Raw genomic sequence first — 24,938 nt, forward strand, 5'->3', positions numbered from 1 at the left:
AGGTGTCACAGGTGTAGTACAGAGTGTAATACAGAGGTGTCACAGGTGTAGTACAGAGGTGTCACAGGTGTAGTACAGTGTGTAATACAGAGGTGTCACAGGTGTAGTACAGTGTGTAATACAGAGGCGTCACAGGGGCAGTACAGCACGTAATACAGAGGCGTCACAGAGGCAGTGCAGCGCGTAATAAAGAGGCGTCACAGGGGCAGTGTGTAATACAGAGGTGTCACAGGTGTAGTACAGTGTGTAATACAGAGGCGTCACAGGGGCAGTACAGCGCGTAATAAAGAGGCGCCACCGTAGCAGTGTGTAATACAGAGGGGTCACAGTAGCAGCGCGTAATACAGAGGCGTCACAGGAAGTGCAGCGCGTAATACAGAGGAAAGTGCGTAATACAGAGGCGTCACAGGGGCAGTGCAGTGCGTAATACAGAGGCGTCACAGGGGCAGTACAGCGCGTAATACAGAGGCGTCACAGGGGCAGTACAGCGCGTAATACAGAGGCGTCACAGGGGCAGTACAGCACGTATTACAGAGGCGTCACAGGTGTAGTACAGTGCGCAATACAGATGCGTCACAGGGGCAATGCAGTGCGTAATACAGAGGCGTCACAGGGGCAGTACAGCGCGTAATACAGAGGCGTCACAGGGGCAGTGCAGCGCGTAATACAGAGGAGTCACAGGGGCAGTGCAGCGCGTAATACAGAGGCGTCACAGGGGCAGTGCAGCGCGTAATACATAGGCGTCACAGGGATTAGACTGCACGTAATATAGAAGCATCACAGGTGTAGTACAGTGTGTAATACAGAGGTATCACAGGTGTAGTACAGTGTGTAATACAGAGGCGTCACAGGTGTAGTACAGTGTGTAATACAGAGGCGTCACAGGTGTAGTACAGTGTGTAATACAGAGGTGTCACAGAGGCAGTACAATGCGTAATAAAGAGGCATCACAGGGGCAGTGCAGCGCGTAATACAGAGGCATCACAGGGGCAGTGCAGAGCGTAATAGAGAGGCGTCACGGGCAGTACAGCGCGTAATACAGAGGCGCCACAGGGGCAGTACAGCGCGTAATACAGAGGAAAGTGCGTAATACAGAGGCGCCACAGGGGCAGTGCAGTGCGTAATACAGAGGCGTCACAGGGGCAGTGCAGCGCGTAATACAGAGGCAGTACAGCGTGTAATACAGAGGCGTCAGAGGCAGTACAGCGCATAATACAGAGGCATCACAGGGGCAGTACAGCGCGTAATACAGAGGCCTCACAGGGGCAGTGCAGCGCGTAATACAGAGGCATCACAGGGGCAGTGCAGCGCGTAATACAGAGGCGTCACAGGGGCAGTGCAGAGCGTAATACAGAGGCAGTGCAGCGCGTAATACAGAGGCGTCACAGGGGCAGTGCAGCGCGTAATACAGAGGCATCACAGGGGTAACGCAGGGCCAATATAAGGCAGCAGGGGCAGTACGGGGCCCAGTGTTGGGCAGCAGGGGCAATACGGGGCCCAGCGTAGGGCGGCCGGGCCAGTACGGGAACCGCGTAGGGCGGCTGGACCAGTATAGGGCGGCAGGCGCAGTGCAGGGGGGTGCAGTATAGGGCGGCAGGTGCAGTACAGGGGGTGCAGTATAGGGCAGCATGCGCAGTACAGGGGGTGCAGTATAGGGCAGCAGGCGCAGTACAGGGGGTGCAGTATAGGGCGGCAGGCGCAGTACAGGGGGTGCAGTATAGGGCGGCAGATGTAGTACAGGGACAGTATAGGGCGGCAGGGGCAGCACAGGGACAGCATAGGGCGGCAGGGGCAGAATACAGGGACAGTATAGGGCGGCAGGGGCAGAGTACAGGGACAGTATAGGGCGGCAGGGGCAGAGTACAGGGACAGTATAGGGTGGCAGGGGCAGTACAGTGGGTGCAGCATAAGGCGGCCGGGGCAGTACAGTGGGTGCAGCATAGGGAGGCCGGGGCAGTACAGGGACAGTATAGGGCGGCCGGGGCAGTACAGGGACAGTACAGGGCGGCCGGGGCAGTACAGGGCGGCAGGAGCAGTATTTTGGAGCGGCAGGGGCAGCACAGGGACAATATAGGGCAGTACAGGGACAGTATAGGGAGGCAGGGGCAGTACAAGGCAGCAGTACAGGGACAGTATAGGGCGGCTGGGGCAGTACAGGGACAGCATAGGGCGGCAGGAGCAGTACATGGACAGTATAGGGCGGCAGGGGCAGTACAGGGACACTATAGGGCGGCAGGGGCAGTACAGGGGGTGCATCATAGTGCGGCTGGGGCAGTACAGGGACAGCATAGGGCGGCTGGGGCAGTACAGGGGCAGTATTGGGCGGCAGGGTCAGTACAGGGGGTGCAGCATAGGGTGGCAGGGTCAGTACAGGGGGTGCAGCATAGGGCGGCAGGGGCAGTACAGGGGGTGCAGTATAGGGCAGCATGCGCAGTACAGGGGGTGCAGTATAGGGCGGCAGGGGCAGTACAGGGACAGTATAGGGCGGCAGATGCAGTACAGGGACAGTATAGGGCGGCAGGGGCAGCACAGGGACAGCATAGGGCGGCAGAGGCAGAGTACAGGGACAGTATAGGGCGGCAGGGGCAGAGTACAGGGACAGTATAGGGCGGCCGGGGCAGTACAGTGGGTGCAGCATAAGGCGGCCGGGGCAGTACAGTGGGTGCAGCATAGGGCGGCCGGGGCAGTACAGTGGGTGCAGCATAGGGCGGCCGGGGCAGTACAGGGACAGTATAGGGCGGCCGGGGCAGTACAGGGACAGTATAGTGAGGCAGGGGCAGTACAGGGCGGCAGGAGCAGTATTTTGGAGCGGTAGGGGCAGTACAGGGTTGAAGGTGCAGTACAGGGACAGTATAGGGCGGCAGGGGCAGTACAGGGACAGTATAGGGCGGCAGGGGCAGTACAGGGGGTGCATCATAGTGCGGCTGGGGCAGTACAGGGACAGCATAGGGCGGCTGGGGCAGTACAGGGACAGTATATGGTGGAAGGTGCAGTACAGGGACAGTATAGGGCGGCAGGGTCAGTACAGGGACAGTATAGGGCGGCAGGGTCAGTACAGGGACAGTATAGGGCGGCAGGGTCAGTACAGGGACAGTATAGGGTGGAAGGTGCAGTACAGGGACAGTATAGGGCGGCAGGGGCAGTACAGGGGGTGCAGCATAGGGCGGCAGGGGCACTACAGGGGGTGCAGCATAGGGCGGCAGGGGCAGTACAGGGGGTGCAGCATAGGGCGGCAGGCGCAGTACAGGGGGTGCAGTATACGGCAGCATGCGCAGTACAGGGGGTGCAGTATAGGGCGGCAGGCGCAGTACAGGGGGTGCAGTATAGGGCGGCAGGGGCAGTACGGGGACAGTATAGGGCGGCAGATGCAGTACAGGGACAGTATAGGGCGCAGGGGCAGCACAGGGACAGTATAGGGCGGCAGAGGCAGAGCACAGGGACAGTATAGGGCGGCAGGGGCAGCGTACAGGGACAGTATAGGGCGGCAGGGGCAGAGTACAGGGACAGTATAGGGTGGCAGGGGCAGAGTACAGGGACAGTATAGGGCGGCAGGGGCAGAGTACAGGGACAGTATAGGGCGGCAGGGGCAGAGTACAGGGACAGTATAGGACAGTACAGGGACAGTATAGGGCGGCAGGGGCAGTACAGGGACAGTACAGGGCGGCAGGGACAGTATAGGGCGGCAGGAGCAGTACAGGGACAGTATAGGGCGGCAGGAGCAGTACAGGGACAGTATAGGGCGGCAGGCGCAGTACAGGGACAGTATAGGGCGGCAGGAGCAGTACAGGGACAGTACAGGGCGGCAGGAGCAGTACAGGGACAGTGCAGGGCGGCAGGGGCAGTACAGGGACAGTATAGGGCGGCAGGGGCAGTACAGGGACAGTATAGGGCAGCAGGGACAGTACAGGGCGGCAGGAGCAGTACAGGGACAGTACAGGGCGGCAGGAGCAGTACAGGGACAGTACAGGGCGGCAGGGGCAGTACAGGGAGGCAGGAGCAGTACAGGGACAGTATAGGGCGGCAGGAGCAGTACAGGGACAGTATAGGGCGGCAGGAGCAGTACAGGGACAGTATAGGGCGGCAGGAGCAGTACAGGGACAGTACAGGGCGGCAGGCGCAGTACAGGGACAGTATAGGGCAGCAGGGAAAGTACAGGGCGGCAGGAGCAGTACAGGGACAGTACAGGGCGGCAGGGGCAGTACAGGGACAGTATAGGGCGGCAGGGGCAGTACAGGGACAGTATAGGGCGGCAGGAGCAGTACAGGGACAGTATAGGGCGGCAGGAGCAGTACAGGGACAGTACAGGGCGGCAGGGGCAGTACAGGGACAGTACAGGGCGGCAGGGGCAGTACAGGGACAGTACAGGGCGGCAGGGGCAGTACAGGGACAGTATAAAGCGGCAGGGGCAGTACAGGGACAGTATAGGGCGGCAGCAGTACAGGGACAGTATAGGGCAGCAGGGGCAGTACAGGGACAGTATAGGGCGGCAGGGGCAGTACAGGGACAGTATAGGGCGGCAGGAGCAGTACAGGGACAGTATAGGGCGGCAGGAGCAGTACAGGACAGTATAGGGTAGAAGGTGCAGTACAGGGACAGTATAGGGCGGCAGGAGCAGTACAGGGACAGTATAGGGCAGCAGGGGCAGTACAGGGACAGTATAGGGTAGAAGGTGCAGTACAGGGACAGTATAGGGCGGCAGGGGCAGTACAGGGACAGTATAGGGCGGCAGGGGCAGTACAGGGACAGTATAGGGTAGAAGGTGCAGTACAGGGACAGTTTAGGGCGGCCGGTGCAGTACAGGGACAGTATAGGGCGGCAGGGGCAGTACAGGGTAGAAGGTGCAGTACAGGGACAGTATAGGGCGGCCGGTGCAGTACAGGGACAGTATAGGGCGGCAGGGGCAGTACAGGGACAGTATAGGGTAGAAGGTGCAGTACAGGGACAGTATAGGGTAGAAGGTGCAGTACAGGGACAGTATAGGGTAGAAGGTGCAGTACAGGGACAGTATAGGGTAGAAGGTGCAGTACAGGGACAGTATAGGGCGGCAGGGACAGTATAGGGGCAGTATAGGGCGGCAGGGGCAGTACAGGGACAGTATAGGGCGGCAGGCGCAGTACAGGGACAGTATAGGGCGGCAGGCGCAGTACAGGGACAGTATAGGGCGGCAGGCGCAGTACAGGGACAGTATAGGGTAGAAGGTGCAGTACAGGGACAGTATAGGGCGGCAGGGGCAGTACAGGGACAGTATAGGGCGGCAGGGGCAGTACAGGGACAGTATAGGGCGGCAGGGGCAGTACAGGGACAGTATAGGGCGGCAGGGGCAGTACAGGGACAGTATAGGGCGGCAGGGGCAGTACAGGGACAGTATAGGGCGGCAGGGGCAGTACAGGGACAGTATAGGGCGGCAGGGGCAGTACAGGGACAGTATAGGGCGGCAGGGGCAGTACATGGACAGTATAGGGCGGCAGGGGCAGTACATGGACAGTATAGGGCGGCATGGGGCAGTACAGGGACAGTATAGGGCGGCAGTACATGGACAGTACAGGGCGGCAGGGGCAGTACAGGGACAGTATAGGGCGGCAGGGGCAGTACAGGGCGGCATGGGCAGTACAGGGACAGTATAGGGCGGCATGGGGTAGTACAGGGCGGCATGGGGCAGTACTCCGGGACTCAGACCTTTCCCTTCTCCTCCTATGGGGAGTCACACGCTGTGCAGCGCTCTCTTATAAAAGATTGTGTATGACGTCAGATGTCAGTGGCCAATCACATCTCCCGCTGTCAGGGTGGCCGCGCCCATTTCTACATGTGTAGCACGTGGTTTCAGACTTCGCCCCCTCTGTGCCGGGAGAAACATGGCGGCGGCCATGGAAGAGAAGAGGATTGGATGTATCGGTGCTGGCAAGATGGCGCGGGGGGTCCTGGGCGGGATCATAGCGGCCGGTAATCTCCACTAGCAACACTCTGCCTCCTCCCACTCTGTTCATATTCCCTACTCTCTCTTCACATTGCATACTCCATACTCTGTGTTCCCACTCTTTCTCTTCACATTCCCTACTGCTACTCCCTACTCTCTGTGCTCCCTAATATCTCTCTTCACGTTCCCTACTGCTACTCCCTACTTTCTGTGCTCCCCACTCTCTGTGCTCCCACTCCCTACTCTCTCTCTTCACATTCCATACGCCCTACTGCTACTCCCTACTCTCTGTGTTCCCTACTCTCTGTGCTCCCACACCCGACTCTCTCTCTTCACATTCCATACTCCCTACTCTCTCTCTTCACATTCCATACTCCCTACTCTCTGTGCTCCCTACTCTCTGTGCTCCCACACCCGACTCTCTCTCTTCACATTCCATACTCCCTACTGCTACTCCCTACTCTCTGTGTTCCCTACTCTCTGTGCTCCCACACCCGACTCTCTCTCTTCACATTCCATACTCCCTACTGCTACTCCCTACTCTCTCTCTTCACATTCCATACTCCCTACTCTCTGTGCTCCCTACTCTCTGTGCTCCCACACCCGACTCTCTCTTCACATTCCATACTCCCTACTGCTACTCCCTACTCTCTCTTCACATTCCATACTCCCCACTACTACTCCCTACTCTCTCTTCACATTCCATACTCCCTACTGCTAATCCCTACTCTGTGCTCCCTAATCTCTCTCTTCACATTCCATACTCCCTACTGCTACTCCCTACTCTCTGTGCTTCCTACCCTCTGTGCTCCCACTCTTCACATGCCCTACTCCATACTCCCTACTGCTACTTCCTACACTGTGCCCCCACTCCCTACTCTCTCTCTTCACATTCCCTACTCTGTGCTCCCTACTCTGTGCTCCCTACTCTCTTTGCTCCCACTCCCTACTCTCTCTCTTCACATTCCGTACTCCCTACCGCTACTCCCTACTCTCTGTGCTCCCACTCCCTACTCTCTCTCCACATTCCCGACTCTCACTCTCTCACACTTCCTACTCCATACTGCTGTTCCCTACTCTCTCTGCTCCCACTCCCTACTCTCTGCTATATCTCTGCCTCCTCCCACTCTGTTCACATTCCCTACTCTCTCTGCTCCCTACTCTCTCTGCTCCCTACTCTTGGTCTCTCCTCCCGCTCCCTACTCTCGGTCTCTCCTCCCGCTCCCTACTCTCGGTCTCTGCTCCCTACTCTCGGTCTCTGCTCCCTACTCTCGGTCTCTGCTCCCTACGCTCGGTCTCTGCTCCCTACGCTCTCTGCTCCCTACTCTCTCTGCTCCCTACTCTCTCTGCTCCCGCTCCCTACTCTGTCTCTCCTCCTGCTCCCTACTCTCTGTGCTCCCACTCCCTACTCTCTCTCTTCACATTCCATACTCCATACTGCTACTCCCTACTCTCTGTGCTCCCACTCCCTACTCTCACTCTCTTCACATTCCCTACTCTCTCTCTCCTCCCGCTCCCTACTCTCTCTCTCCTCCCGCTCCCTACTCTCTCTGCTTCCTACTTTTTTTTGCGCCCACTCCCTACTCTATCTGCTCTTTACTCTCTCCTCCCGCTCCCTATTCTCTGTCTCTCCTCCCACTCCCCACTCTCTGTGCTCCCCACCCTCTCTACTTCCTACTTTCTCTGCGCCTACTCTGTTCACATTCCCTACTCTCTCTCTCCACACTTCCTGCTCCCTACTCTCTCTGCTCCCTACTCTCTCTGCTCCCACTCCCTACTCTCTGCTATATTTCTCTGACGTCCTAAGTGGATGCTGGGGACTCCGTAAGGACCATGGGGAATAGCGGCTCCGCAGGAGACAGGGCACAAAAGTAAAAGCTTTAGGATCAGGTGGTGTGCACTGGCTCCTCCCCCTATGACCCTCCTCCAAGCCTCAGTTAGGTTTTTGTGCCCGGCCGAGAAGGGTGCAATCTAGGTGGCTCTCCTAAAGAGCTGCTTAGAGTAAAAGTTTTGTTAGGTTTTTTATTTTCAGTGAGTCCTGCTGGCAACAGGCTCACTGCTACGAGGGACTTAGGGGAGAAGAAGTGAACTCACCTGCGTGCAGGATGGATTGGCTTCTTAGGCTACTGGACACTAGCTCCAGAGGGACGATCACAGGTACAGCCTGGATGGGTCACCGGAGCCGCGCCGCCGACCCCCTTGCAGATGCTGAAGAGAGAAGAGGTCTAGAAATCGGCGGCTGAAGACTTCCCAGTCTTCTTAAGGTAGCGCACAGCACGGCAGCTGTGCGCCATTGCTCTCAGCACACTTCACACCAACGGTCACTGAGGGTGCAGGGCGCTTGGGGGGGCGCCCTGGGCAGCAATGAAAGTACTTATGCTGGCTAAAAATACATCACATATAGCCTCTGGGGCTATATGGATGTATTTAACCCCTGCCAGGTTGTCAGAAAAACGGGAGAAGAAGCCCGCCGAAAAGGGGGCGGGGGCCTATTCTCCTCAGCACACAGCGCCATTTTCCTACACAGCTCCGCTGCTAGGAAGGCTCCCAGGCTCTCCCCTGCACTGCACTACAGAAACAGGGTTAAAACAGAGAGGGGGGGCATTTTGGTGGCGATATTATAATATATTAAGATGCTATAAGGGAAAACACTTATATAAGGTTGTCCCTGTATAATTATAGCGTTTTGGTGTGTGCTGGCAAACTCTCCCTCTGTCTCCCCAAAGGGCTAGTGGGGTCCTGTCCTCTATCAGAGCATTCCCTGTGTGTGTGCTGTGTGTCGGTACGTGTGTGTCGACATGTATGAGGACGAGGTTGGTGAGGAGGCGGAGCAATTGCCTGTAATGGTGATGTCACTCTCTAGGGAGTCGACACCGGAATGGATGGCTTATTTAGGGAATTACGTGATAATGTCAACACGCTGCAAGGTCGGTTGACGACATGAGACGGCCGGCAAACCAATTAGTACCTGTCCAGGCGTCTCAAACACCGTCAGGGGCTTTAAAACGCCCATTACCTCAGTCGGTCGACACAGACACGGACACTGACTCCAGTGTCGACGGTGAAGAAACAAACGTATTTTCCATTAGGGCCACACGTTACATGTTAAGGGCAATGAAGGAGGTGTTACATATTTCTGATACTACAAGTACCACAAAAAAGGGTATTATGTGGGGTGTGAAAAAACTACCTGTAGTTTTTCCTGAATCAGATAAATTAAATGAAGTGTGTGATGATGCGTGGGTTTTCCCCGATAGAAAATTATTGGCGTTATACCCTTTCCCGCCAGAAGTTAGGGCGCGTTGGGAAACACCCCCTAGGGTGGATAAGGCGCTCACACGCTTATCAAAACAAGTGGCGTTACCGTCTCCAGATACGGCCGCCCTCAAGGAGCCAGCTGATAGGAGGCTGGAAAATATCCTAAAAAGTATATACACACATACTGGTGTTATACTGCGACCAGCGATCGCCTCAGCCTGGATGTGCAGCGCTGGGGTGGCTTGGTCGGATTCCCTGACTGAAAATATTGATACCCTTGACAGGGACAGTATTTTATTGACTATAGAGCATTTAAAGGATGCATTTCTATATATGCGAGATGCACAGAGGGATATTTGCACTCTGGCATCAAGAGTAAGTGCGATGTCCATGTCTGCCAGAAGATGTTTATGGACACGACAGTGGTCAGGTGATGTGGATTCCAAACGGCACATGGAAGTATTGCCGTATAAAGGGGAGGAGTTATTTGGGGTCGGTCCATCGGACCTGGTGGCCACGGCAACAGCTGGAAAATCCACCTTTTTTACCCCAAGTCACATCTCAGCAGAAAAAGACACCGTCTTCTCAGCCTCAGTCCTTTCGTCCCCATAAGGGCAAGCGGGCAAAAGGCCAGTCATATCTGCCCAGGGGTAGAGGAAAGGGAAGAAGACTGCAGCAGGCAGCCCCTTCCCAGGAACAGAAGCCCTCCACCGCTTCTGCCAAGTCCTCAGCATGACGCTGGGGCCGTACAAGCGGACTCGGGTGCGGTGGTAGGGGTCGTCTCAAGAGTTTCAGCGCGCAGTGGGCTCACTCGCAAGTGGACCCCTGGATCCTACAAGTAGTATCCTAGGGGTACAGATTGGAAATTCGAGACGTCTCCCCCTCGCAGGTTCCTGAAATCTGCTTTACCAACGTCTCCCTCCGACAGGGAGGCAGTATTGGAAACAATTCACAAGCTGTATTCCCAGCAGGTGATAATCAAAGTACCCCTCCTACAACAAGGAAAGGGGTATTATTCCACACTATTTGTGGTACTGAAGCCAGACGGCTCGGTGAGACCTATTCTAAATCTGAAATCTTTGAACACTTACATAAAAAGGTTCAAATCAAGATGGAGTCACTCAGAGCAGTGATAGCGAACCAGGAAGAAGGGGACTATATGGTGTCCCTGGACATCAAGGATGCTTACCTCCATGTCCCAATTTTGCCCTTCTCACTAAGGGTACTTCAGGTTCGTGGTACAGAACTGTCACTATCAGTTTCAGACGCTGCCGTTTGGATTGTCCACGGCACCCCGGGTCTTTACCAAGGTAATGGCCGAAATGATGATTCTTCTTCAAAGAAAAGGCGTCTTAATTATCCCTTACTTGGACGATCTCCTGATAAGGGCAAGGTCCAGAGAACAGTTGGAGGTCGGAGTAGCACTATCTCAAGTAGTTCTACGACAGCACGGGTGTATTCTAAATATTCCAAAATCGCAGCTGATTCCGACGACACGTCTGCTGTTCCTAGGGATGATTCTGGACACAGTCCAGAAAAAGGTGTTTCTCCCGGAGGAGAAAGCCAGGGAGTTATCCGAGCTAGTTAGGAACCTCCTAGAACCAGGCCAAGTGTCAGTGCATCAATGCACAAGAGTCCTGGGAAAAATGGTGGCTTCTTACGAAGCGATTCCATTCGGCAGATTTCACGCAAGAATTTTTCAGTGGGATCTGCTGGACGAATGGTCCGGATCGCATCTTCAGATGCATCAGCGGATAATCCTGTCTCCAAGGACAAGGGTGTCTCTTCTGTGGTGGCTGCAGAGTGCTCATCTACTAGAGGGCAGCAGATTCGGCATTCAGGACTGGGTCCTGGTGACCACGGATGCCAGCCTGAGAGGCTGGGGAGCAGTCACACAGGGAAGAAATTTCCAAGGAGTGTGGTCAAGTCTGGAGACTTCTCTCCACATAAATATACTGGAGCTAAGGGCAATTTACAATGCTCTGAGCCTAGGAAGACCTCTGCTTCAAAGTCAACCGGTGCTGATCCAGTCGGACAACATCACGGCAGTCGCCCACGTAAACAGACAGGGCGGCACAAGAAGCAGGAGGGCAATGGCAGCAAGGATTCTTCGCTGGGCGAAAAATCATGTGATAACACTGTCAGCGGTGTTCATTCCGGGAGTGGACAACTGGGAAGCAGACTTCCTCAGCAGGCACGACCTCCACCCGGGAGAGTGGGGACTTCATCTGGAAGTCTTCCACATGATTGTGAACCGTTGGGAAAGACCAAAGGTGGACATGATGGCGTCCCGTCTGAACAAAAAACTGGACAGGTATTGCGCCAGGTCAAGAGACCCTCAGGCAATAGCTGGGACGCTCTGGTAACACCGTGGGTGTACCAGTCGGTGTATGTGTTCCCTCCTCTGCCTCTCATACCCAAGGTACTGAGAATTATAAGACGGAGAGGAGTAAGAACTATACTCGTGGCTCCGGATTGGCCAAGAAGGACTTGGTACCCAGAACTTCAAGAGATACTAAGAAGGGACTTGCTTCAGCAAGGATCATGTCTGTTCCAAGACTTACCGCGGCTGCGTTTGACGGCATGGCGGTTGAACGCCGGATCCTAAGGGAAAAAGGCATTCCGGAAGAGGTCATCCCTACCCTGGTCAGAGCCAGGAAGGAGGTGACCCCACAAAATTATCACCGCATTTGGAGAAAATATGTTGCATGGTGTGAGGCCAGGAAGGCCCCACGGAGGAATTTCAACTCGGTAGATTCCTGCATTTCCTGCAAACAGGAGTGTCTATGGGCCTCAAATTTGGGTCCATTAAGGTTCAAATTTCGGCCCTGTCGATTTTCTTCCAGAAAGAATTGGCTTCAGTTCCTGAAGTCCAGAAGTTTGTCAAGGGAGTACTGCATATACAACCCCCTTTTGTGCCTCCAGTGGCACTGTGGGATCTCAACGTAGTTCTGGGATTCCTCAAATCACATTGGTTTAAACCGCTCAAATCTGTGGATTTGAAATATCTCGCATGGAAAGTGACCATGATGTTGGCCCTGGCCTCGGCCAGGCGAGTGTCAGAATTGGCGGCTTTGTCTCACAAAAGCCCATATCTGATTGTCCTTTCGGACAGGGCAGAGCTGCGGACTCGTCCCCAGTTTCTCCCTAAGGTGGTGTCAGCGTTTCACCTGAACCAGCTTATTGTGGTACCTGCGGCTACTAGGGACTTGGAGGACTCCAAGTTGCTAGATGTTGTCAGGGCCCTGAAAATATATATTTCCAGGACGGCTGGAGTCAGGAAAACTGACTTGCTGTTATCCTGTATGCACTCAACAAACTGGGTGCTCTTGCTTCTAAGCAGACGATTGCTCGTTGGATTTGTAGTACAATTCAGCTTGCACATTCTGTGGCAGGCCTGCCACAGCCAAAATATGTAAATGCCCATTCCACAAGGAAGGTGGGCTCATCTTGGGCGGCTGCCCGAGGGGTCTCGGCTTTACAACTTTGCCGAGCTGCTACTTGGTCAGGGGCAAACACGTTTGCAAAATTTTACAAATTTGATACCCTGGCTGAGGAGGACCTGGAGTTCTCTCATTTGGTGCTGCAGAGTCATCCGCACTCTCCCGCCCGTTTGGGAGCTTTGGTATAATCCCCATGGTCCTTACGGAGTCCCCAGCATCCACTTAGGATGTCAGAGAAAATAAGAATTTACTTACCGATAATTCTATTTCTCGTAGTCCGATGCTGGGCGCCCATCCCAAGTGCGGATTGTCTGCAATACTTGTACATAGTTATTGTTACAAAAATCGGGTTATTATTGTTGTGAGCCATCTTTTCAGAGGCTCCGCTGTTATCATGCTGTTAACTGGGTTCAGATCACAGGTTGTACAGTGTGATTGGTGTGGCTGGTATGAGTCTTACCCAGGATTCATAAATCCTTCCTTATTGTGTACGCTCGTCCGGGCACAGTATCCTAACTGAGGCTTGGAGGAGGGTCATAGGGGGAGGAGCCAGTGCACACCACCTGATCCTAAAGCTTTTACTTTTGTGCCCTGTCTCCTGCGGAGCCGCTATTCCCCATGGTCCTTACGGAGTCCCCAGCATCCACTACGGACTACGAGAAATAGAATTATCGGTAAGTAAATTCTTATTATCTGCCTCCTCCCACTCTGGTCACATTCCCTACTCTCTGCTCCCTACTCTCTCTCCTCCCGCTCCCTACTCTCTCTGTTCCCTACTTTTTCTGCAACCACTCCCTACTCTATCTGCTCTTTACTCTCTCTGCTCCCTACTCTCCCTCTCCCCCTCCCCCTGCTCTTTCTCTATAAAGGATATAAATCGGTGCATTTATGTATGGCAGGAAATCTGCTCAACTGTATATTGTGTAATTGTGCATTTTAAGGCTGTGTTATGTTTGGTGGTACATTATGTCACTGCAGTCCCTGTCACTGCGCGCAGTCTGCAATCACTATCACTGCAGTCCCTGTCACTGCGCGCAGTCTGCAATCACTATCACTGCAGTCCCTGTCACTGCGCGCAGTCTGCAATCACTATCACTGCAGTCCCTGTCACTGCGCACACTCTGCAATCACTATCACTGCAGTCCCTGTCACTGCGCGCAGTCTGCAATCACTATCACTGCAGTCCCTGTCACTGCGCACAGTCTGCAATCACTATCACTGCAGTCCCTGTCACTGCGCACACTCTGCAATCACTATCACTGCAGTCCCTGTCACTGCGCACACTCTGCAATCACTATCACTGCAGTCCCTGTCACTGCGCGCAGTCTGCAATCACTATCACTGCAGTCCCTGTCACTGCGCACACTCTGCAATCACTATCACTGCAGTCCCTGTCACTGCGCACACTCTGCAATCACTATCACTGCAGTCCCTGTCACTGCGCACACTCTGCAATCACTATCACTGCAGTCCCTGTCACTGCGCGCAGTCTGCAATCACTATCACTGCAGTCCCTGTCACTGCGCACACTCTGCAATCACTATCACTGCAGTCCCTGTCACTGCGCACACTCTGCAATCACTATCACTGCAGTCCCTGTCACTGCACACAGTCTGCAATCACTATCACTGCAGTCCCTGTCACTGCGCGCAGTCTGCAATCACTATCACTGCAGTCCCTGTCACTGCGCGCAGTCTGCAATCACTATCACTGCAGTCCCTGTCACTGCGCACACTCTGCAATCACTATCACTGCAGTCCCTGTCACTGCGCGCAGTCTGCAATCACTATCACTGCAGTCCCTGTCACTGCGCACAGTCTGCAATCACTATCACTGCAGTCCCTGTCACTGCGCACAGTCTGCAATCACTATCACTGCAGTCCCTGTCACTGCGCGGTCTGCAATCACTATCACTGCAGTCCCTGTCACTGCGCGGTCTGCAATCACTATCACTGCAGTCCCTGTCACTGCGCGCAGTCTGCAATCACTATCACTGCAGTCCCTGTCACTGCGCACACTCTGCAATCACTATCACTGCAGTCCCTGTCACTGCGCACACTCTGCAATCACTATCACTGCAGTCCCTGTCACTGCGCGCAGTCTGCAATCACAATCACTGCAGTCCCTGTCACTGCGCACAGTCTGCAATCACTATCACTGCAGTCCCTGTCACTGCGCGCAGTCTGCAATCACTATCACTGCAGTCCCTGTCACTGCGCGCAGTCTGCAATCACTATCACTGCAGTCCCTGTCACTGCGCGCAGTCTGCAATCACTATCACTGCAGTCCCTGTCACTGCGCACACTCTGCAATCACTATCACTGCAGTCCCTGTCACTGCGCACAGTCTGCAATCACTATCACTGCAGTCCCTGTCACTGCGCGCAGTCTGCAAACACTATCACTGCAGTCCCTGTCACTGCACACAGTCTGCAATCACTATCACTGCAGTCCCTGCGCACACTCTGCAATCACTATCACTGCAGTCCCTGTCACTGCGCACACTCTGCAATCACTATCACTGCAGTCCCTGTCACTGCGCGCAGTCTGCAATCACTATCACTGCAGTCCCTGTCACTGGGCGCACTCTGCAATCACTATCACTGCAGTCCCTGTCACTGCGCGCAGTCTGCAATCACTATCACTGCAGTCCCTGTCACTGCACACAGTCTGCAATCACTATCACTGCAGTCCCTGTCACTGCGCACACTCTGCAATCACTATCACTGCAGTCCCTGTCACTGCGCGGTCTGCAATCACTATCACTGCAGTCCCTGTCACTGCACACAGTCTGCTATCACTATCACTGCAGTCCCTGTCACTGCACACAGTCTGCTATCACTATCACTGCAGTCCCTGTCACTGCGCGCAGTCTGCAATCACAATCACTGCAGTCCCTGTCACTGCGCACAGTCTGCAATCGCTATCACTGCAGTCCCTGTCACTGCGCGCAGTCTGCAATCACTATCACTGCAGTCCCTGTCACTGCGCGCAGTCTGCAATCACTATCACTGCAGTCCCTCTCACTGCGCGCAGTCTGCAATCACTATCACTGCAGTCCCTGTCACTGCGCGCAGTCTGCAATCACTATCACTGCAGTCCCTGTCACTGCGCGCACTCTGCAATCACTATCACTGCAGTCCCTGTCACTGGGCGCAGTCTGCAATCACTATCACTGCAGTCCCTGTCACTGCACACAGTCTGCTATCACTGCAGTCCCTGTCACTGCGCGCAGTCTGCAATCACTATCACTGCAGTCCCTGTCACTGCGCGCAGTCTGCAATCACTATCACTGCAGTCCCTGTCACTGCACACAGTCTGCAAACACTATCACTGCAGTCCCTGTCACTGCACACAGTCTGCTATCACTATCACTGCAGTCCCTGTCACTGCGCGCACTCTGCAATCACTATCACTGCAGTCCCTGTCACTGGGCACACTCTGCAATCACTATCACTGCAGTCCCTGTCACTGGGCGCAGTCTGCAATCACTATCACTGCAGTCCCTGTCACTGCACACAGTCTGCTATCACTGCAGTCCCTGTCACTGCGCGCAGTCTGCAATCACTATCACTGCAGTCCCTGTCACTGCGCGCAGTCTGCAATCACTATCACTGCAGTCCCTGTCACTGCACACAGTCTGCAAACACTATCACTGCAGTCCCTGTCACTGCACACAGTCTGCTATCACTATCACTGCAGTCCCTGTCACTGCGCGCAGTCTGCTATCACTATCACTGCAGTCCCTGTCACTGCGCGCAGTCTGCAATCACTATCACTGCAGTCCCTGTCACTGCGCGCAGTCTGCAATCACTATCACTGCAGTCCCTGTCACTGCGCGGTCTGCAATCACTATCACTGCAGTCCCTGTCACTGCACACAGTCTGCAATCACTATCACTGCAGTCCCTCTCACTGCGCGCAGTTTGCAATCACTATCACTGCAGTCCCTGTCACTGCGCGCAGTCTGCAATCACTATCACTGCAGTCCCTGTCACTGCGCGCAGTCTGCAATCACTATCACTGCAGTCCCTCTCACTGCGCGCAGTTTGCAATCACTATCACTGCAGTCCCTGTCACTGCGCGCAGTCTGCAATCACTATCACTGCAGTCCCTGTCACTGCGCGCAGTCTGCAATCACTGTCACTGCAGTCCCTGTCACTGCGCGCAGTCTGCAATCACTATCACTGCAGTCCCTGTCACTGCACACACTCTGCAATCACTATCACTGCAGTCCCTGTCACTGGGCGGTCTGCTATCACGATCACTGCAGTCCCTGTCACTGCACACAGTCTGCAATCACTATCACTGCAGTCCCTGTCACTGCGCGCAGTCTGCTATCACGATCACTGCAGTCCCTGTCACTGCACACAGTCTGCTATCACGATCACTGCAGTCCCTGTCACTGCGCACAGTCTGCAATCACTATCACTGCAGTCCCTGTCACTGGGCACACTCTGCAATCACTATCACTGCAGTCCCTGTCACTGGGCACACTCTGCAATCACTATCACTGCAGTCCCTGTCACTGGGCACAGTCTGCAATCACTATCACTGCAGTCACTGTCACTGGGCACACTCTGCAATCACTATCACTGCAGTCCCTGTCACTGGGCACACTCTGCAATCACTATCACTGCAGTCCCTGTCACTGGGCACACTCTGCAATCACTATCACTGCAGTCCCTGTCACTGGGCACAGTCTGCAATCACTATCACTGCAGTCACTGTCACTGGGCACACTCTGCAATCACTATCACTGCAGTCCCTGTCACTGGGCACACTCTGCAATCACTATCACTGCAGTCCCTGTCACTGGGCACACTCTGCAATCACTATCACTGCACATCGGCGCTGCGCCCTGTCATTATCACATGTATAGGTCACCATGCTGCCGCCATCTATCTCCTGGCTGTGTGAGGCTTATGCTGTGCTTTGTCCTGTTAGGGAAAGTTCCGGTGAAGCACATTACAGTGAGCGCTCCGTCAGACACCAACCTGGGGTATTTCCAGGTAAGTCATTTCCATATGAGAGACTGGCATAGGTTGTACGGTGTGTCTGTACCCTGTGTCATACATCACTGTCATATTATATTGTCTTCTTGTTACTCCGCTGGCTGTCTCTACAGGATCAAGGCTGCAACACAACTCATTCCAATGTGTCCGTTCTGTATAAGTGTGACATCATCTTCCTGGCGACAAAGCCGCACCTAATCCCCACCGTGATGGCGGAGATTTCATCTGCCGTAACCAGTAACCATGTGATCATTTCTATGGCTGCCGGAGTGTCTCTACAGCGCCTGGAGAAGGTGAGTCTGATCAGCTGGCGGTACTCCCAAGCACTGGGACAGAGTACTGACATCACAGAATCTGTATGTGGGGAATGAGTCTGATCAGCTGGCGGTACTCCCAAGCATTGGGACAGTGTACTGACATCACAGAATCTGTATGTGGGGAATGAGTCTGATCAGCTGGCGGGACTCCCAAGCACTGGGACAGCGACTGACATCACAGAATCTGTATGTGGGGAATGAGTCTGATCAGCTGGCGGGACTCCCAAGCACTGGGACAGCGACTGACATCACAGAATCTGTATGTGGGGAATGAGTCTGATCAGCTGGCGGTACTCCCAAGCACTGGGACAGAGTACTGACATCACAGAATCTGTATGTGGGGAATGAGTCTGATCTGCTGGCGGTACTCCCAAGCACTGGGACAGAGTACTGACATCACAGAAACTGTATGTGGGGAATGAGTCTGATCAGCTGGCAGTACTCCCAAGCACTGGGACAGAGTACTGACATCACAGAAAGTGTATGTGGGGAATGAGTCTGATCAGCTGGCGGTACTCCCAAGCACTGGGACAGCGACTGACATCACAGAATCTGTATGTGGGGAATGAGTCTGATCAGCTGGCGGTACTCCCAAGCACTGGGACAGAGTACTGACATCACAGAATCTGTATGTGGGGAATGAGTCTGATCAGCTGGCGGTACTCCCAAGCACTGGGACAGAGTACTGACATCACAGAATCTGTATGTGGGGAATGAGTCTGATCAGCTGGCGGTACTCCCAAGCACTGGGACAGAGTACTGACATCACAGAAACTGTATGTGGGGAATGAGTCTGATCAGCTGGCGGTACTCCCAAGCACTGGGACAGAGTACTGACATCACAGAATCTGTATGTGGGGAATGAGTCTGATCAGCTGGCGGTACTCCCAAGCACTGGGACAGAGTACTGACATCACAGAATCTGTATGTGGGGAATGAGTCTGATCTGCTGGCGGTACTCCCAAGCACTGGTACAGAGTACTGACATCACAGAAACTGTATGTGGGGAATGAGTCTGATCAGCTGGCAGTACTCCCAAGCACTGGGACAGAGTACTGACATCACAGAAAGTGTATGTGGGGAATGAGTCTGATCAGCTGGCGGTACTCCCAAGCACTGGGACAGAGTACTGACATCACAGAATGTGTATGTGGGGAATGAGTCTGATCAGCTGGCGGTACTCCCAAGCACTGGGACAGCGACTGACATCACAGAATCTGTATGTGGGGAATGAGTCTGATCAGCTGGCGGTACTCCCAAGCACTGGGACAGAGTACTGACATCACAGAATCTGTATGTGGGGAATGAGTCTGATCTGCTGGCGGTACTCCCAAGCACTGGGACAGAGTACTGACATCACAGAAACTGTATGTGGGGAATGAGTCTGATCAGCTGGCGGTACTCCCAAGCACTGGGACAGAGTACTGACATCACAGAATGTGTATGTGGGGAATGAGTCTGATCAGCTGGCGGTACTCCCAAGCACTGGGACAGAGTACTGACATCACAGAATCTGTATGTGGGGAATGAGTCTGATCAGCTGGCGGTACTCCCAAGCACTGGGACAGAGTACTGACATCACAGAATGTGTATGTGGGGAATGAGTCTGATCAGCTGGCGGTACTCCCAAGCACTGGGACAGAGTACTGACATCACAGAATGTGTATGTGGGGAATGAGTCTGATCAGCTGGCGGTACTCCCAAGCACTGGGACAGAGTACTGACATCACAGAATCTGTATGTGGGGAATGAGTCTGATCAGCTGGCGGTACTCCCAAGCACTGGGACAATGACTGACATTCCCCACATACACATTCTGTGATGAGTCTGATCAGCTGGCGGTACTCCCAAGCACTGGGACAATGACTGACATCACAGAATCTGTATGTGGGGGATGAGTCTGATCAGCTGGCGGTACTCCCAAGCACTGGGACAGCGACTGACATCACAGAATCTGTATGTGGGGAATGAGTCTGATCAGCTGGCGGTACTCCCAAGCACTGAGGTGTAGCCGTGGTACCTGATTGTTGGGTATTATCCAGTTTGTTCCTGTGAGGATCTCTGGATGTTGTTCCCCATTATGTTATATTATTATGTCTCGGGATGGTGTATGCTGCCTGTGGGGACCAGTGAACCTGTACTCCTTGTTTCTCTTACGTCCTAGAGGATGCTGGGGACTCCGTAAGGACCATGGGGTATAGACGGGCTCCGCAGGAGATAGGGCACCTAAAAAGAACTTTGACTATGGGTGTGCACTGGCTCCTCCCTCTATGCCCCTCCTCCAGACCTCAGTTAGATCTTGTGCCCAGAGGAGAAAGGGTGCACTGCAGAGAGCTCTCCAGAGTTTTCTGTATTAAAGAATTTTGTTAGGTTTTTTATTTTCAGGGAGTCCTGTTGGCAACAGGCTCCCTGCATCGTGGGACTGAGGAGAGAGAAGCAGAGCTGGCTTGTCAAGTTGGGCACTGTTTCTAAGGCTACTGGACACCATTAGCTCCAGAGGGAGTCAGAACACAGGTCTCACCTGGGGTTCGTCCCGGAGCCGCGCCGCCGTCCTCCTCACAGATGCCGAAGATAGAAGCCAGGTGAGTATGAGAAGGCAAAGAAGACATCAGGCGGCAGAAGACATCAGATCTTCATGAGGTAAGCGCGCAGCGGTAAGCTGCGCGCCATTGCTCCCAGTCACACACACACAAGCAGCACTGAAGGGTGCAGGGCGCAGGGGGGGGGGGGGGTGGAGGCGCCCTGGGCAGCAATAAACCTCACATTTGAGCACTGACAAGGTAGATTAGGCTGCTGGGCAGTAATTCTACGATCCCCCGCCATTTTCTATAAAAAAATCACCGGGACCGAAGCCCGCCGTCGGGTGGGCGGAGCTTGATCCCCAGCACTAACCAGCGCCATTTTCTCCACAGAAGCTGCATGAGGAAAACGCTGGCTCTCTGGTCTCTCCCCTGCTGAACATTCAGGCTGGAAAAGAGAGGAGGGGGCATTTTGAGCGCAGTGAGTGGGAAGCTGGTCATTTTATAGATATATAAAAGCGCTATCTGGTCATATCTTTCCAGTGTTATTAAGCGCTGGTGTGTGCTGGCATACTCTCTCTCTGTCTCTCCTAAGGGCCTGGTTGGGGTTTTGTCCCCTTATAGGTTAATCCCTGTGTGTGTGTGTGTGTGTGTGTGTGTGTGGGGTGTCGGTACCTGTGTGTCGACATGTCTGAGGCGGAAGGCTTCTCCAAGGAGGCGGTGGAGCAAATGAGTGGTGTGTCCCCGTCGGTTGTGCCGACTCCAGATTGGATGGACATGTGGCATATGTTGAATGCAAGTGTGGCGTCTTTACATAAAAGGCTTGATAAGGCTGAATTAGGGGGACATCAGGGGGTCAATCCTCGGATTGGACCGACTCACAGGGCCTGTCGGGGTCTCAAAAGCGTCCCTTAACACAAGACACTACTACCGACATGGATTCTGATTCCAGTGTCGACTACGACGAAGTAAAATTGCACCCTAGGGTGACTAAAACCATTCAGTGTATGATTGTGGCAATAAGGGATGTGTTGCATATTGAGGATGAACCCTCGGTCCCCGACACAAGGGTACACATGTTTAAGGAAAAGAAACAGATTTTCTCTAACGTCCTAGTGGATGCTGGGGACTCCGTCAGGACCATGGGGAATAGCGGCTCCGCAGGAGACAGGGCACAAAAGCAAGCTTTTAGGATCACATGGTGTGTACTGGCTCCTCCCCCTATGACCCTCCTCCAAGCCTCAGTTAGGTTTTTGTGCCCGTCCGAGCAGGGTGCAATCTAGGTGGCTCTCTTAAAGAGTTGCTTAGAAAAAGTTTTTAGGTTCTTTATTTTCAGTGAGTCCTGCTGGCAACAGGCTCACTGCATCGAGGGACTTAGGGGAGAGAAGTGAACTCACCTGCGTGCAGGATGGATTGGCTTCTTAGGCTACTGGACACCATTAGCTCCAGAGGGAGTCGGAACACAGGTCTCGCCCTGGGGTTCGTCCCGGAGCCGCGCCGCCGACCCCCCTTGCAGATGCTGAAGATTGAAGAGGTCCGGAACCAGGCGGCAGAAGACTTTCAGTCTTCATCAGGTAGCGCACAGCACTGCAGCTGTGCGCCATTGTTGTCAGCACACTTCACACAGCGGTCACGGAGGGTGCAGGGCGCGGGGGGGGGGGCGCCCTGGGCAGCAATGTATAATACCTGTATGGCGAAAAATACATCACATATAGCCCTTGAGGCTATATGGATGTATTTAACCCCTGCCAGATATCACAAACTCCGGAGAAGAAGCCCGCCGAAAAGGGGGCGGGGCCTATTCTCCTCAGCACACAGCGCCATTTTCCCTCACAGAAATGCTGGTGGGAAGGCTCCCATGCTCTCCCCTGCACTGCACTACAGAAACAGGGTTAAAACAGAGAGGGGGGGCACTGATTTGGCGATATGAATATATATTAAATGCTATAAGGGAGGAACACTTATATAAAGGTTGTCCCTATATAATTATAGCGTTTTGGTGTGTGCTGGCAAACTCTCCCTCTGTCTCCCCAAAGGGCTAGTGGGTCCTGTCCTCTATCAGAGCATTCCCTATGTGTGTGCTGTATGTCGGTACGTGTGTGTCGACATGTATGAGGAAAATGTTGGTGAGGAGGCGGAGCAAATTGCCTGTAATGGTGATGTCACTCTCTAGGGAGTCGACACCGGAATGGATGGCTTATTTATGGAATTACGTGATAATGTCAACACGCTGCAAGCCGGTTGACGACATGAGACGGCCGGCGAACAAATTAGTACCTGCCCAGGCGTCTCAAACACTGTCAGGGGCTGTAAAACGCCCATTTACCTCAGTCGGTCGACACAGACCCAGACACGGACACTGATTTCAGTGTCGACGGTGAAGAAACAAACGTATTTTCCTTTAGGGCCACACGTTAAGGGCAATGAAGGAGGTGTTACATATTTCTGATACTACAAGTACCACAAAAAAGGGTATTATGTGGGATGTGAAAAAACTACCTGTAGTTTTTCCTGAATCAGATAAATTAAATGAAGTGTGTGATGATGCGTGGGTTTCCCCCGATAAAAAATTATTGGCGGTATACCCTTTCCCGCCAGAAGTTAGGGCGCGTTGGGAAACACCCCTTAGGGTGGATAAGGCGCACACATGCTTATCAGAACAAGTGGCGGTACCATCTACAGATAGGGCCGTACTTAAGGAGCCAGCTGATAGGAGGCTGGAAAATATCCTAAAAAGTATACACACACATACTGGTGTTATACTGCGACCAGCGATCGCCTCAGCCTGGATGTGCAGAGCTGAGGTGGCTTGGTCGGATTCCCTGACTAAAAATATTGATACCCTTGACAGGGACAGTATTTTATTGACTAGAGAGCATTTAAAGGATGCATTTCTATATATGCGAGATGCGCAGAGGGATATTTGCACTCTGGCATCAAGAGTAAATGCGATGTCCATATCTGCAAGAAGATGTTTATGGACACGACAGTGGTCAGGTGATGCAGATTCCAAACGGCACAAAGATGTATTGCCGTATAAAGGGGAGGAGTTATTTGGGGTCGGTCCATGGGACCTGGTGGTCACGGCAACTGCTGGAAAATCCACCGTTTTTTACCCTAAGTCACATCTCTGCAGAAAAAGACACCGTCTTTTCAGCCTCAGTCCTTTCGTCCCTATAAGAGTCATATCTGCCCAGGGATAGAGGAAAGGGAAGAAGACTGCAGCAGGCAGCCCATTCCCAGGAACAGAAGCCCTCCAACGCTTCTACCAAGTTCTCAGCATGACGCTGGGACCGTACAGGACCCCTGGATCCTACAAGTAGTATCCAAGGGGTACAGATTGGAATGTCGAGACGTTTCCCCCTCGCAGGTTCCTGTAGTCTGCTGTACCAATGTCTCCCTCCGACAGGGAGGCAGTATTGAAAACAATTCACAAGCTGTATTCCCAGCAGGTGATAATCAAAGTACCCCTCCTACAACAAGGAAAGGGGTATTATTCCACACTATATGGTGGTACTGAAGCCAGAAGGCTAGGTGAGACCTATTCTAAATCTGAAATATTTGAACACTTACAAAAGTTCAAATCCAGATGGAGTCACTCAGAGCAGTGATAGCGAACCGGGAAGAAGGGGACTATATGGTGTCCCGGGACATCAGGGATGCTTACCTCCATGTCCCAAAAATTTGCCTTTCTCACCGAGGGTACCTCAGGTTCGTGGTACAGAACTGTCACTATCCGTTTCAGACGATGCCGTTGGATTGTCCAAGGCACCCCGGGTCCTTACCAAGGTAATGACCGAAATGAGGATTCGTATTCAAAGAAAATGGACGACTTCCTGATAAGAACAAGGTCCAGAGAACAGTTGGAGGTCGGAGTAGCACTATCTCAAGTAGTTCTACGACAACACGGGTGGATTCTAAATATTCCAAAACCGCAGTTGTTCCGACGACACGTCTGCTGGTCCTAGGGATGATTCTGGACACAGTCCAGAAAAAGGTGTTTCTCCCAGAGGAGAAAGCCAGGGAGTTATCCGAGCTAATCGGGATCCTCCTAAAACCAGGAAAAGTGTCAGTGCATCATTGCACAAGAGTCCTGGTAAAAATGGTGGCTTATTACGAAGCGATTCCATTCGGCAGATTTCACGCAAGAACTCTTCAGTGGGATCTGCTGGACAAATGGTCCGGATCGCATCTTCAGATGCATCAGCGGATAACCCTATATCCAAGGACAAGGGTGTCTCTCCTGTGGTGATTACAGAGTGCTCATCTTCTAGAGGGCCGCAGATTCGGCATTCAGGATTGGGTGCTGGTGACCACGGAGGCCAGCCTGAGAGGCTGGAGAGCAGTCACACAGGGAAAAAATTTCCAGGGAGTGTGATCAAGTCTGGAGAATTCTCTCCACATAAATATACTGGAGCTAAGAGCAAATTTATAATGCTCTAAACTTAGCAAGACCTCTGCTTCAAGGTCAGCC

General features: G+C 53.5%; 1 protein-coding gene across 2 annotated transcripts in view; it reads left to right on the plus strand.

Moving 5' to 3' along the window:
• The first annotated feature begins 5,816 nt into the window (after window positions 1-5,816).
• The window catches only part of PYCR3 (pyrroline-5-carboxylate reductase 3), a 37,561-nt gene continuing 18,439 nt past the window's right edge, over window positions 5,817-24,938 (plus strand). The window contains exons 1-3 of one of the 2 annotated variants that reach the window (XM_063921135.1): window positions 5,817-5,940; window positions 17,561-17,625; window positions 17,742-17,921. In XM_063921135.1, coding sequence (XP_063777205.1) covers window positions 5,853-5,940; window positions 17,561-17,625; window positions 17,742-17,921 — 333 coding nt within the window. In that variant the 5' untranslated portion in view covers window positions 5,817-5,852. The remainder of the gene's footprint in view (window positions 5,941-17,560; window positions 17,626-17,741; window positions 17,922-24,938) is intronic. The other variant, XM_063921134.1, reaches the window with a different exon arrangement.

This window comes from Pseudophryne corroboree, chromosome 5, assembly GCF_028390025.1.
Source record: "Pseudophryne corroboree isolate aPseCor3 chromosome 5, aPseCor3.hap2, whole genome shotgun sequence".
Lineage (NCBI taxonomy): Eukaryota > Metazoa > Chordata > Amphibia > Anura > Myobatrachidae > Pseudophryne > Pseudophryne corroboree.